General features: G+C 54.0%; 2 protein-coding genes across 2 annotated transcripts in view; one reads left to right on the top strand and one right to left on the bottom strand.

The window, feature by feature from the left end:
* The first annotated feature begins 6 nt into the window (after positions 1-6).
* Positions 7-10,512, top strand: Eif4a3 (eukaryotic translation initiation factor 4A3). Its single transcript, XM_013037918.1, has 12 exons — positions 7-249; positions 2,959-3,031; positions 3,647-3,713; positions 5,140-5,202; positions 5,827-5,959; positions 6,137-6,217; positions 6,703-6,844; positions 7,053-7,191; positions 8,087-8,202; positions 9,909-10,016; positions 10,100-10,227; positions 10,320-10,512. The coding sequence occupies exons 1-12, from the start codon at positions 81-83 to the stop codon at positions 10,334-10,336; spliced, it is 1,236 nt and encodes a 411-aa protein (XP_012893372.1). The 5' UTR covers positions 7-80; the 3' UTR covers positions 10,337-10,512.
* A 1,881-nt stretch (positions 10,513-12,393) lies between these two features.
* Positions 12,394-14,113, bottom strand: part of Gaa (glucosidase, alpha; acid) — a 10,524-nt gene continuing 8,804 nt past the window's right edge. The window contains exons 16-19 of the mRNA XM_013037917.1: positions 13,594-13,743; positions 13,106-13,270; positions 12,794-12,946; positions 12,394-12,577 (exon numbers count right to left, since the gene is read on the bottom strand). Of these exons, the coding sequence (XP_012893371.1) occupies positions 12,518-12,577; positions 12,794-12,946; positions 13,106-13,270; positions 13,594-13,743 (528 nt within the window). The 3' untranslated portion in view covers positions 12,394-12,517. The remainder of the gene's footprint in view (positions 12,578-12,793; positions 12,947-13,105; positions 13,271-13,593; positions 13,744-14,113) is intronic.

Raw genomic sequence — 14,113 nt, forward strand, 5'->3', positions numbered from 1 at the left:
TCCTCTCGCCGGCGGCGGCGCCCGGCCTGCTTCCGCTTCCCGCCGCGGCGCGCGCCGAGCTCCCCGTCGAGTCGGTGATCATGGCAGCCACGGCCACGATGGCGACCTCGGGGTCGGCGCGGAAGCGGCTGCTCAAGGAGGAGGACATGACCAAGGTGGAGTTCGAGACGAGCGAGGAGGTGGACGTGACGCCCACCTTCGACACCATGGGCCTGCGGGAGGACCTGCTGCGCGGCATCTACGCCTACGGTAGGGGCGCGGGCCGGGGCCGGGGGGAGGCCGGGGCCGGGGCGGGCCGGGGCCGGGCGCCGGGAGGGAGACCGCCGGGGCTCCAGGGACAAGAGTCCGGTGCGGTGGCCGCCTGTCGCGCACCCAGCTGGGTCTAGCGACCTCGAAGTCCCCGGCGACCCTTCGCACGCCTTGGTCGGTAGAGAACTGCTTGGTGCCCAGGCCCCCGAGGCGCCGGGCTAGCGGGGAGCCCGAGAGGCCGAGAATTCAGGACGAGGTTGCTTCCGGCGGTGGCAGATGCCGCGAGACACCGGAGCGGGGCGGCTGTGGGAGGAGAGCAGCGGAGCCGTCAGATAGCGGGTGGGGGCTGTCCCGGAGCCGAGGCGGAGGCGCCTGGAGGAGCCCCCGTCGCCGGAGCCCAGGGGCCAGTTTGCAGGAGTAGTGATGGAGAATTTGAAAGGCATTTCTAATTCTGTGTGTGTGTCCGTCCATCCATCCACCCATCCATGTATGTGTGTCCACACACCAGCACTAGATCTTGAACTCGAGACCTGGAAGCTGTTCCTTAACTTTTTTTTTTGCTCAAGGGGGATGCTCTACCACTTGAACCACACTTGCACGTTCAGCTTTTTGGTGGTTCATTAGAGACAAGAGTTACATGATCTAACCTTGAACCACGATCCTCAGATCTCAGCCTCCTGAGTAGCTAGAGTTCAGAAATCCATTTCTAAATGCATTAGCGAACCATGGGAGGGTCTTAGTCAAAGATGGCATGATTGAATTTGCAGCTTCGGAGTTTTAGTGTCTGAATCTGGGCTGAGGCTGCAGTGAGGTGAGTTGAGAGGTTCCTGCTCCAGCCCAGGAGAGAGAGGGTGTTTCTGTAGTTGTCCAGAGCCGTAGAGCTCACAGATTGGCTGGTGCCAGAGATAGAAGGATTCCAGGGGTTTTGAGTGACTTGGTGGGCAGATGCAAACATCTGGCAGAGATGGAGGGAGCTTCTGCCCTGATCTGTGTAAGAGGCTGTTTAGCTTTAGTTTCAGGGTGATCTGAGAGCTTCCATGAGGGGGTGTTGTGGAGTCTGTTAGTGTCAAAAGTGGGACTCCAGGTAAGATGGTAGGTAGGGACAGATAGATGGGAATGTGGACACTTGAGGGTGTGGACTGCTCTTTACCGGCAGTCCTTAGTTTAACACTTCAGACAGTGAGGAGAGGCTGCCGGGGGAGGGAGGTGAAAGGGCCTTACCACCAGTCCCTGCTGCTTGCTTAGCCTTCCCACATCCCAACAGTGTTAACTTCCCAGCCACATAACTTCATGGGTTTAAGTCATCTGTTACATCTGCTTTTGGTGTATTAAATGGTACAAAGTAATTAAGTTGCAGCTTTTGTAAGGTTGTGTTTGCTTGGAAAAGTTCTTCAAAATAGGTTCATTAAAGGTAACTGCCAGGCAGGAGAGATAATGTTGTAGCTCCTTAGTTTAAAAAGTCAATGAGAGCCTGGTGCTGGTGGCTCCCGCCTGTAAGCCTAGCTACTCAGGAGGCTGAGAGGATCATCGTGTTATTCTCTCCAATAAACTAATAAAAAAAAAAAAGCTAGAAGTGGCGCTTTGGCTCAAGTGGTATAGTGCTTGCTTTGAGCAAAAAAAGCTCAGGGACAGTGCCCAAAACCAGAGTTCAAGCCCCATGACAGGCAAAGAAAAAAAAAAGAAGAAAAAAAAGAGGCCTTTTGTAATACAGGTAGAGGAATTGTGGAGTAAAAATTGAAGTAGCTGGGTGCTGGTGGCTCACGCCTGTAATCATAGTACTCAGGAGGCTGAGATCTGAGGATTGTGGTTCAAAGCCAGCCCCAGCAGGAAAGTCAGTGAGACTCTTCATTTCCAATAAACCACCAGAAAACCAGAAGTGGCGCTGTGGCTCAAGTGGTAGAGCTCTGGCCCTCAGCTGAGAAAGAGTGCCCAAGCCCAGAGTTTAAGCCCCATGACTGACAAAAAAAAAAAAAAAAAGTTGAAGTCCCCTTCCACTCTCCAGGAAATACCACCACCACCATCTTGTTTAAACTGTGGTCTCTGTCTTCTGAGTTCGATGCTGTTTCTTTCTTTCTTTTTTTTTTTTTGGGGTCTGGTTGTGGGGCTTGAACTCTGGGTCTGGGCGCTGTCCCTCAGCTCTTCAGCTCAAGGCTAGCGCTCTACCACTTGAGCCACAGTGCCACTTCTGGCTTTTTTTTTCTTTTTGCTTATGTGGTGCTGAGGAATCGAACCCAGGGCCTCAGGCATGCAAGGCACACACTCTACCACTGAGCCATCTTCCCAGCCTCAATGCTGTTTCTTTCAGAGATGTTGTCATTTTCAGGTAGCATCCTACAACACTATGAAATCCATCCTGCCTATGTCTTAAATATTGGGTTAGGATGGGCGAAGGTTGGCAGAGGTTAAAAAGTGAATCCCGTATCTCTGAGGAGTTTACACCACCGATTTTAGTGCTGTTGTAGTGGAGAGAGCGCAGTTGTTCTTTTTTTTTTTTTTTTCTGTCAGTCCTGGGGCTTGAACTCTGAGGGCTGGGCACTGTCCCTGAGTTTCTTTTGCTCAAGGCTAGCACTCTATCACTTGAGCCACTTTCATCTTTTCCTGCTTACATGGTACTGAGGAATCGAACCCAGGGCTTCATGCATGCTAGACAAGCACTCTACCACTGAGCCACCTTCCCAGTCCGAGAGCTCAATTGTTCTTTACTTACAGGTTTTGAAAAACCCTCAGCAATCCAGCAGCGAGCTATCAAGCAGATAATTAAAGGGAGAGATGTCATTGCACAGTAAGTTGGTCTGTGGGGAGGGCAGACCCAGCCAGCGGCCCGCGGTGTAGTGAAATGACTTTCAGAACAAGTCTGTTCTGCAGTCTGCTTTCTCCTTCACTTTAGCCCTGTGGCATTATACTTTTTTTCTTCTGTTCTCAACAAGAGAAAGTTGTGGGGTTTTTTAGCTAGCTTTTCTCAGCTCTCAGTCTGGAATCTGCTATGCTATGGGCACTCTTATCACTTGAATCACACCCCCAGTCCTAAAAAAAAATGACTTTATGAGCAGCCATGGCTCTGTAATTCTAGTCAGGAGGTTGGATCTGAGGATTGCAGCTTCAAGACAGCCCAGGCAGGAACATCCCTGGGACCCTTATCCAGTCAGCAAAATGCTAAAGTGGTAGAGCCCCAGCTACGAGTGAAAAACCTGAGAATGAGTGTTCCTGAGTTCAAATCCTGGTATTGGAGCGTGTATGCGCGTGCGTGTGCACACACATACTCACACTCACACACTCGGAGGAAGCCGCTCTGGAGCTGGGCCCTTTGAAGACCCATGAGGAGCGAGGGCGGAAGAGAGGGAGGGCCACAGGGGTGAGGACAGGCCCCCCCGTTCCACTTGTCTGCTCTCTTGAACAGGTCTCAGTCTGGCACAGGCAAGACGGCCACCTTCAGCATCTCTGTCCTCCAGTGCTTGGACATTCAGGTGAGCACTGCCTTCAGAATCACTCTCCAGCCCCAGGAACCACTTGCTGTTTCTTCTGCATTACAGCGTTCAGGGAGAATCATTTGCATTCCATGTTTACACCAACTCAACATCTTAATTACATGCCTGATAACTACTCTGATAGCCTGTCTGAAATCCTTTGTTTAAGGATGTTGGGCTGGACATGTGGCTCAGTGGTAGAGTGCTGGCCTAGTTCACATGAAGCCCTGGGTTTGATAACTCAGTACCACGTACACAGAGAAAGCTGAAGTGGTACTGTGGCTCAAGGGCTAGAGTGCTAGCCTTGAACAAAAGAAGCTCAGGGACAGTGCCCAGGCCCTGAGTTCAAGTCCCAGGACTAGCAAAGATAAAATAACTAAACAAAATTAGGATTGTTTTGTGGTGGTTTTTTGGTGGGGGGGGAGGCTATGGTAGGAATCAAACCCAGATCTTCTGATGTTAGATATGCATTCTACCACTGAAGTGTATCTGCCCACATCCTTTTTCTTTTGTCTTTTATTTCTTGGTACTGAGGATCGAACCCAAGGCCTTGAACTTGCTAGGCATGTGCTTTGCCACTGAGCTGCATCCTAGCCAGGAGGAGAGGTTTTTTTTTTTTTTTTTTGGTTATATTTTCCCCACTACTTTGTCACTGTTTCTGTTTTTTTAAATTATTTTATTGTAGTTTTTTGTCAGTTGTGGATTTGAGCACTTCAGCTAAGGTGACCCTACCACTGAGCCACAGCGCCACTTCCGAGGACAGGTTTTTAAACTAGAGAATATTTAAAGTAGATCTGAGACTGGATTATTACAAGCCACATTTAAAAATACTGAGACTAGCTGGACGTGAGTAGTTCATGCCTATAATCCTAGCTACTTAGGAGGCTTAGTTCTGAAAGATCACAGTTTGATCACAGACCAGGCAGAAGGGTTTACTGAACTCCAGCTCTAGAATAAGAAGCAAAAAGCAAGGCCGGAGGTGTGGCTCGAGTGCTGGAGTGCTAGGGGAGCAAGCAAGCCAAGAGCTCAGAACTCTTGAGTTCAAACCCCAGTTCCAGCAAAAGAAAACAAACCACTGCTGTGACAGGAGATCACTGTGTTAAGCTAAATAAACTGCTGTGACAGGAGATCACTGTGTTAAGCTAACTAAGCCAGAGTCAGAAAAGCACATTGTATGTATTCTTCTCATGGGAGAAACCTAAATTTAAAAAAAACAAAAAATTGTAAGAGTAGAATGGGGATTGTTTTGAGGAGAGGAAAGAGATTCAAGACAAGAGAGGGTAGCAGGCAGTGTGGTCAGAGGGCGTTGCGTTGTATGCCAGGATGAAAACGTCACAGCGAAACACTTGGTTTTCTACAGTTAACGTACGTTCTTCTGAAAGCCTTAAAAAAATGTTGAGGATTGTCTTTTCCAATTGTTTCCCAGGTTCGAGAAACCCAAGCTTTGATCTTGGCCCCAACAAGAGAGCTGGCTGTGCAGATTCAGAAGGTGAGCTGTGTTTGTGGGTTGTGAAGTTTCTGCCAGTTCCTAGCTTTTTGTTTCTTCATTGTGGTTCTGGGAATTGAGTCTGTTTTGCATTAATCATTCTGTGCTTAGTGAACTTCTGGTTTGTATTGCCATTTTTATTGTAGTTTATGGGCTTTCTAGAGAGAGTGAGCGAGAGCGAGTGTGTGTGGTCTTCAGTCCATTTAAACAAAACTATAACTTCACACTCATAACTTGGAAAGAATATGTTAGGATGCTAATATACCATGAGGTCAGTAGGGTTAGGATTTTGTGTGGGAAAGGTGGGAGTGGCATCTGGGGCCTGGGTGCAGAACTGAGCTTTTGGCTCAAAGCTGGCGCTCTGTTACATGAGCCACAGCTCCACTTTTGGCTTTTTTGGGTAGTTAATTGGAGATGAGTCTCTTCTGCCTGGGCTGATCTCAGCCTCTTGAGTAGCTTTGGATTACAGGCGTGAGCTGCTAGCCTCAGGCATGAAGTGTATTTTTTCTGAAATGGGTGTGTGTTGCTTTTGTAATGACGTCTCAATCAACTTGATGTGGAGGAGGGAAGTCGCACTGTGGCTTGAGGTGTCAGGGAGCGCTCTGGGGTGGGCTGGGCTTCCTGCAGGGCCTGCTTGCTCTTGGGGACTACATGAACGTGCAGTGCCACGCCTGCATCGGGGGCACCAACGTTGGCGAGGACATCCGGAAGCTGGACTACGGGCAGCACGTGGTCGCGGGCACGCCGGGCCGAGTCTTTGGTGAGTGACGCTGCGCGGCGGGCCCTGTGAAGCGAGCCGTTCTCAGTGTGGTGAGGCGCGGAGGCCGCCGCCGCCGCTGCCGCTGCCGGGCCATAGGCAGTGGTTCAGGGACCAGTTGGGGTGGCAGCTCTCCTCTCGGAGCCCCACGTGTGGTTCTTCAGAATCTCAAATTTACAGACATGATTCGTCGCAGAAGTTTAAGGACCCGAGCTATCAAGATGTTGGTGTTGGATGAGGCTGACGAGATGCTGAATAAAGGTATGGGAACAGTATTTACTGGCGTGCTTAGCTAGTCAGAGTGTTGCGAGGGCCAGTAGGTTTTCTTCGCCTTAGGGGTAGTGATGGACATAAAGTTCCCACCTTGACTCTTCGGTGGGAGCTGAGAGCTCTAATCCACCCGAATGGCCGCCTTGCGCCTGGGTGCTCCTGCACGAGGCCCCGTGGCGTCGGGAGAGCCTGACTGCCGCATGGAGCTGAGCGGAACGGAGGGAATGCCTGGCGCGGAAGGGGGTGGGTGGGACTCGGGTCATCAGTGCCTTCCTTCTGAACTGTGAGTACACACTCGCTGCATGAAATATCTGTGAAGTGGAGGTAACTGGATATACAATGCTGGCCGCGGCTGAATAGAACAGTGAATAGAATTCCGCTTTGGGGGTGGGAAGCACAGGCTGAGCGTGAGCAGTGGCGGCCAGTGCGGTGAGGCTGCCCTCCTGTGACGGCCCCTCGCCTGTCTTGTTCTCCAGGATTCAAAGAGCAGATTTATGACGTGTATAGGTACCTGCCTCCCGCCACGCAGGTGGTTCTCATCAGTGCCACCCTGCCCCATGAGATCCTGGAGATGACCAACAAGTTCATGACAGACCCCATCCGCATCCTGGTGAAACGGTAGGCGCGAGCCCTGCCGCCGCCATTCCCTGTCAAGGCGTGAGCGTGAGGACTTCATGGTCCACACCTAAGGGGGTCCAGGAAGAGGTGCAGAGGGTGTGGCTGGGCAGACGGGGCCTTGTCCACGCACACCTCCCCAGAGCCCAGCCTCTGTCTCCCTCCCAGTCCTGCCTGGAAGATGACAGGTGACATTTTGTCTTGGTGCCAGTGATGAGTTGACCCTGGAAGGCATCAAGCAGTTTTTTGTGGCCGTGGAAAGAGAGGAGTGGAAGTTCGACACCCTGTGTGACCTCTACGACACGCTGACCATCACCCAGGCCGTCATCTTCTGCAACACCAAGCGGAAGGTTTGCGCCCCACGGCCCCAGCCCCCGAGAAGGCACGCCAGGCCTTGGTGACAGGGACTGAGCTGTTGTGTGGAGTCGGTTGCACCTATTCCAGCTTTGGAAGTTTATGGTTTCTGTGCAGAAGCAGCTGTGTGCCGCCTGGCTGTAGAACAGTAGTTTCATTTGCAAAAGCAGCAGATGCCACGTCCAGCATGGTGGCCCAGCCCTGTGGTTCTAGCAGCTGGGGAGGCTGAGGTGGGAGGATCACTTGAGCCCAGGGTTCCAGACTAACCTGGGCAGCATACACACCCCATCTTTAAAAAAATAAAAAATAGGAGCTGGGTGCTGATGCACACTTGTCATGCTAGCTACTCAAGAGGCTGAGAGCTAAGGATCGTGGTTCAAAGCCAACCTGGGAAGGAAAGTACATGAGACTCTGATCTCCAGTAAACCACCAGAAAACTGGAAGTGGAACTGGGGCTCCAGTGGTAGAGCGCTTGCCTTAAGCTGAAGAGCTGAGGGACAGCGCCCAGGCCCAGAGTTCAAGCCCCATGGCCAGCAAAAAATAAAAACAGGTGCTGGTGCCAGTCCCAGGCCTGAAGTTGCGTATCGTTTGCCGATGGGGGACAGCCCTACTGTAGGTTGGAGCTCCCTGGTGGTGCCAGCCTGTGGGCAGAGCTGGGAGCCCTTGTCAGCCTTCCTGAAAAAAGGAGAGGCACTTCCTACAGGACACGAATTCAAGTTTCAAATGAGCAGACAGGCGTCAGCATGTGTTTGCAGGCAGGAGTGCATTTCTGCATGTTGGTTGAGGAGTCTGCGTTCAGCACGCGGTGGTCGCCCTGCAGATGGAGGAAGTGGGGTCCCGGGGCACGGGTGGCTTCATGAGCTCCAGTAGCACTTGCTGATTTGGTTCTAGGTTGACTGGCTGACGGAGAAGATGCGAGAAGCCAACTTCACGGTGTCTTCCATGCATGGGGACATGCCCCAGAAGGAGCGGGAGTCCATCATGAAGGAGTTCCGGTCCGGGGCCAGGTGGGTGGCAGCTGACTCGTGCCGTGCTGGTTGGGGTCCCTGCCCATCGGGGTCTGCCTGCTGCGTTGAGCTCTTCCTGTGACTGGCTGTGCTGGGGGTGCTGTCGCACAGTCCAGCCAGTGAGGGAGCCGCCGTGCGCACGCCTGGGGAGTGAGCCCCAGAGAGACCCGACTCAACTAGTGGGTTGCTTGCTTTGTTTAGAATGCTGCTGTTTTGTTTCCAGGGAGGTGAATGCTTTCTGATCCTTTTGTAATTGAGTTTGCAGGAGTCCTTAGTGGCAGAGAGGGTGACTGTTCCTTTTTTATTTTTTTTGGTCAGTTGTGGGCGCTGAACTCTGGGCCTGGGCGCTGTCCCTCAGCTCTTCAGCTCAAGGCTAGTGCCACAGCGCCACTTGCAGTTTTTTCTGTTTATGTGGTGCTGAGGAATCGAACCCAGGGCCTCATGCATGCGAGGCAAGCGCTCTACCACTGAGCCAGCCCTAGGTGGCTGTACTTTAGATGTGTTCGCGTTTGTGTGTCCTTCAGCGGATCAGGCTGCCAGCCTTCAGCTGCTGCTTGTCCCTGTGTTCTGCTTACACTAAGCAGTCCCCGTGCTGTGGCACTCTGCCCTTCTGTCTGCACATCTGCCAGATTTCCTCTGCACCACTTGTGGTTCCATAATTGTTGGAAACAATCTGTAGTTGTTTCTTTTTTTTCTTGTCGTGGAGCTTGAATTCTGGGCGGGGCCTGGGCGCTGTCCCTCAGCTCTTCAGCTCTACCACTTGGGCTACAGCGCCACTTCCGGTTTTCTGGAGGTTCATTGGAGATAGGAGTCTCACAGTCTTTCCTGCCCGGGCTGGCTTTGAACTGCGATCCTCAGATCTCAGCCTCCTGAGTAGCTAGGATGACAGGCGTGAGCCACCAGCGCCCGGCCCTCCCCCCATCTTGAGCCGCTCTCCTATCTGCCTCTAGGCCCACGTTTCTAAGTGAAAATAGGTAAAAAAAGAAGCAGTTTCTTTTATGTGGTGGCAATGGGGTTTGAACTCAGGTCCTTGGCTGGCCAGGAAGATGTTCTCCCTTGCGCCACACTGCTGCCCTTTTACCTTAGCTGCTTTTAGACAGGTTCTCTCATTTTTGCTCCACTGGATGTGAACCACAATCTTCCTCTCTGTCTCCCCATGAGCCTGGGATGGTAGCTCACGTCACCTACTTCATTGGTTGAGATGGGGCTCCTGAAGAGGTTTAGCCTGGGCTGGCTTGTAACCGGACCCTACATCTCCCTCCCAAGTAGCTAGGCTTGCAGGTGTGAACCACCACAGCTGGCATCTGTTCTCAACCCCAACACACCTGAGCTTTGTTAGCTCAATAAATGTAGTGTTAAAAATTGAGATTTTTTTTTTTGCTTCCTTTTTTGTGTGTGGTTTTCAAACTCAGGTATGTGTCGCACGCACGCACACATCTCGATTGTGACGAGCACGTGCCAGGTACTCTGTGGTGCTTCTCTTGTCCTTGAGAGGACGGGGTAGAGCTGCTGAGCCACACCTACCCCGTTTCTGGTTTTGGCAGAAGTTTTGCTAGGCAATTATTGGTATGTGACTAATAGTGAGTAGACAGGCACACGCGTCTGTGTTGATAGCCGTGGGTGTGTGTGTGTGTGTGATCACTTTGTGGCAGCTGATCAGCAGTGGGGGCAGCTCCAGTCTCACCATCCTGGCTTTCTCTCCACAGCCGAGTGCTCATTTCCACAGACGTCTGGGCCCGGGGCCTGGATGTCCCTCAGGTGTCGCTCATCATTAACTACGACCTGCCCAACAACAGAGAGCTGTACATACACAGGTAGGAGCCCGTCCTTGCCCAGGTGACGCACCTGCCGGTGGCTCCCGAGAGGTCACTGACGTGGCTTTGTTTCCCTCCTGCAGAATCGGGCGCTCTGGGCGGTACGGCCGGAAGGGTGTGGCCATCAACTTCGTGAAGAACGATGACATCCGCATCCTGCGGGACATCGAGCAGTACTACTCCACACAGATCGACGAGATGCCCATGAACGGTGAGCGGGGGCTCGGCCCAGGTTGGCTTCTGCTGGGGGCTTTTCCTCTGTGGAGCGCCCTCCTTACCCGTCCCCATGCCCTCTCCTCGCAGTTGCTGACCTGATCTGAGCTGAGGACCGCCCGCGCCGCTCTCCGGCTTCCTGTGTGGATTGTCAGGGCAGTGTCTGTGAGAGGTTGTGCAAGCTCTCAGCCCCCAAAGACAGCCTTGGGGATTCACTGTCCTTTCTTAACGTGTAAATAGTGCATTGCTCCGTTTTTTCATTAAACATTGAATTTTTTTTCCCATAAGTGTGAATTTGTACTTCTCAGAATTGGCAGCTTTCTTGGTGACACTGCTCTTGGGCAGGTATTTTAACTCCACGTTCTCTGCAGAACCTACTTGAAAATAGATGAGCTAGAATTTCCAAATTCTCAATAGAAATTACAAAAAAATCAGTAACTTCCTCTTAGAAGACTTGTTTTTGCTGGATCTGAGGCTGAATTTAGTGTTCTCCTTTGGCTTTCTTTCTCAGTTGGTGTTCTGCCACTTGAGCCACATCTCCAGTGTGTCATTTTGATGGTTAATTGCAGATGGGAGTCTTCCAGACTTTGCTTCCCAGGATGATTTTGAACTGTGATCTCCAGGTCTCTCTCTTTTGGCTCGTTAGAATTAGAGGCATGAGCCACCTGCAGCCAGCTAAAGACTTCTTTAAAAGATAATTTCCAGGGGGCTTGGAAGGTGGCTCAGTGGTAGAGTGCATGCCTTGCATGCTCGAGGCCCTGGGTTCGATTCCTCAGCACCACATAAGCAAAAAGAAAAAAGCCAGGAGTGGCACTGTGGCTCAAGTGATAGAGCGCTAGCCTTGAGCTGAAGAGCTGAGGGACAGCGCCCAGGCCCAGAGTTCAGGCCCCACGACTGGACCAAAAAAAAAAAGATAATTTCCAGGGCTGGGAAGGCGGCTCAGTGGTAGAGCGCTTGCCTTGCATGCATGAGGCCCTGGGTTTGATTCCCCAGCACCACATAAGAAAAAAGCTGGAAGTGGTGCTGTGGCTTGAGAGGTAGAGCACTAGCCTTGAGCTGAAGAGCTGAGGGACAGTGCGCAGGCCCAGAGTTCAGGCCCCAGGACCGGACCCCAAAAATAAATTTCCAGAAGGACTAAAGTTAAAGATCTTAAGACACTTCTGGAAGTGAAGCAGAGCATAAGTATGGATAAAGTGCTTGTGAAATGTACCCTACCAACGTCCAGGCTGTAAAGGACATTTGCGTGTGTGGCAGTACCAGGGCTTGAACTGAGGACAATTGGGCCAGCTCGTGACAGCGGCTTCTGGTAACACCAGATTCCTGGGCTGGGAAGGTGGCTCAGTGGTAGAGCGCTTGCCTTGCATGCCTGAGGCCCTGGGTTCGATTCCTCAGCACCACATAAGCAAAAAGAAAAAGGCCGGAAGTAGCGCTGTAGCTCAAGTGGTAGAGCGCTAGCCTTGAGCTGAAGAGATGAGAGACAGTGCCCAGGCCCAGAGTTCAGGCCCCACAACAACGCCCCACCCCCCCCAAAAAAAATTCCTTTCTTCAGGTCCACAGAGTCCTTGGGCCTGAAGTAGATGACTTCCCCTTTGTCACCTGGGGAAAGATGTCTGCTCGTGGCTGAGGTCTTGGGTGCTACCAGAGCTCCTCATCCTCACTACCCTGGCTGCGGAACTCCACCACACCCCCCCACCCCGGCCTGGCCCGGCCGGTCTCCAGCCAGCCACTTTAGAGTGGGCTTATGGAGAGGAGAGGTGTGACTCAGATGACAGGGAAGGGGAGCTGACAGGGTGGTGGAGGGTATGTGGGGGGTGAGGGAGACGGAGGGGAGGGGAGGGATGGGAGGGGACCTGAGGCAATGTGCGTGATAGCTTAATGCCCCAGAAACGTCTGGCTATGGCGGCCTTCCCACCCTGAACCCTAGCAGGCACTGGTTCCAAATGGCCCTTTCCTGCCCAGGCTGGCTTTGAACCCTGACCCTCAGGTCTTAGCCTCCAGAGTAGCTAGGATGACGGGCGTGAACCACCGACACCTGACATCTGGCGCTAAAGGCCCTTTTATTAAAAATAAGCACTTCACAGTAAGATTCCAGGTCCTGTACACACAGTGTCACCTCTGGCTGTTGTCAGGCAGGGGCTGTGAGCAGCGGACACTGCTGGCAGGTGACAGCAGGAGCTCTCCGGGAGCTTCAGACCAGGGTCAGCCCCAGGAGCTGTCCGTGGTGCGCTGTCATGCGCTGGCCTCCGCCCCGGGCGGCACCTCTGCCCCTGCACACCACCGTGCATCTGCTAGGCCCAGCTGATGCAAAACTGCTGTCCCATGGACAGTGAGACGGGGATAGCCAGGAGCTGGAGACAAGAAAGCGCCAGCAGTTCCTAGGACAGCCAGACCTCAGGCCCGGGAGGCCGGCGTCCCCCGGGTGCCCCACACCACCCCGGCCACCCCCACTGGCACCTTGTAGAGACAAGAAGCCACCAGCACAGATCCCTCCACACGGCACAGGACACAGGCCCACCCGTCCCAGGCCTTCACCCCCACATGGGACCCAGACCCTGATCTCTTGCCTGGCTGCTGGGGTTGTAGGTGAAGTTGGAGACGGGGATGCCGTCGGAGAGGACCTGCTGGGGGGCTGCGGACACCCCCAGCACCACCACCCTGCTCAGCTGCAAGTCTGCGCCTTCCCTGCTCACGTGCACCGGCCGGCTCACGACCGTGTTCTGCCATGCACAGGAGAGCGGTCGGTAAACAGCAGGGGTGGGAGCCCCCCACAGGGGCCGAGCACCACACAGCGGGGTGCCCTGACACCCACCCGGCGTTCCCCTCACCTGATCAGGGCAGGCCCACCCTGCCCGCCTGGCCTGAGGACTGGCACTCACATTCTTGGCAGAGAAGGTGACCTCCGTGTAGGCCCCTGCCTCCAGCACCCCCAGGCTCTCCCCATCGTCCCAGAACAGCTCCCCACGGGCCTCGCCGCCAGCTGCCAGGGCCACAGCCAGGGCCATGGGCTGCTTGCGGGACTCAGTGGTTGTGAGGGCGGTGCCCTGCAGAGGGTGTGCACGTGTCAGGCCCAGCTCAATGGAGACACGGCTGGAACAGCTCTGACCCCTCTTCCTCCAGGAAGGGCGGCTGCGGACAGCCATGGCCCAACGCGTGTTCGTCTTGGGACCTCCCTGACCAAGACCAACTGGACGGCCCCAAGCCTGTCCCTGCTGATACCACCCGTGTCCTCGGGGGCTGGGCCGGGACACGTGCGGCATGTTGCCAGCCAGCTGGGATCCTTGCTCCCCCCTCACTGGCTCTGATCCCCTTCCCACAGTGGTCCCCAGAAAGCTGTCCCCAGGCCCTGCAGCGCCTGCCCAGCTACCTGTAAAGGCACGATGTACCCCGCCCGCAGGTGGACGTTGATGGTGTCCAGCGGGGCTGGCAGCGTCACCCACTGTCCCCGGCTGTGGATGGCAGTCCTGCCACGTGTTGACAGCGGAAGAGGGAGGCTGCCGAAGGTGTCTATTGGCACCTGGAAGGAATCACGTGTCAAGGCTGGCGGCAGAGGCTCCCTGGTCACCTTTCTTCCAGGGCCCCTGTGGAGGCCCAGCAGACAGGCTGGAACAGCCTCGTGCACAGGCTCAGGGCTCGGGGTAGGGACCCACACACTTGGAATGCCTAGCTTGGCTTGGCCTCAGCGGAAGCTGGGGAACGCTCACCAGATGCCCGCTGAGGCGGAAGTTTTCTCATCTGGAAAACGGCGGCACTGGAGGACAGCTGCGCCTGAAGCCCAAGCCCACCACAGGGACAGGCAAGCCCACCACAGGGACAGGCAAGCCCAACACAGGGACAGGCAAGCCCAACACAGGGACAGGCAAGCCCAACACAGGGACAGGCAAGCC

This window comes from Dipodomys ordii, unplaced genomic scaffold, assembly GCF_000151885.1.
Source record: "Dipodomys ordii isolate 6190 unplaced genomic scaffold, Dord_2.0 Scaffold7, whole genome shotgun sequence".
Lineage (NCBI taxonomy): Eukaryota > Metazoa > Chordata > Mammalia > Rodentia > Heteromyidae > Dipodomys > Dipodomys ordii.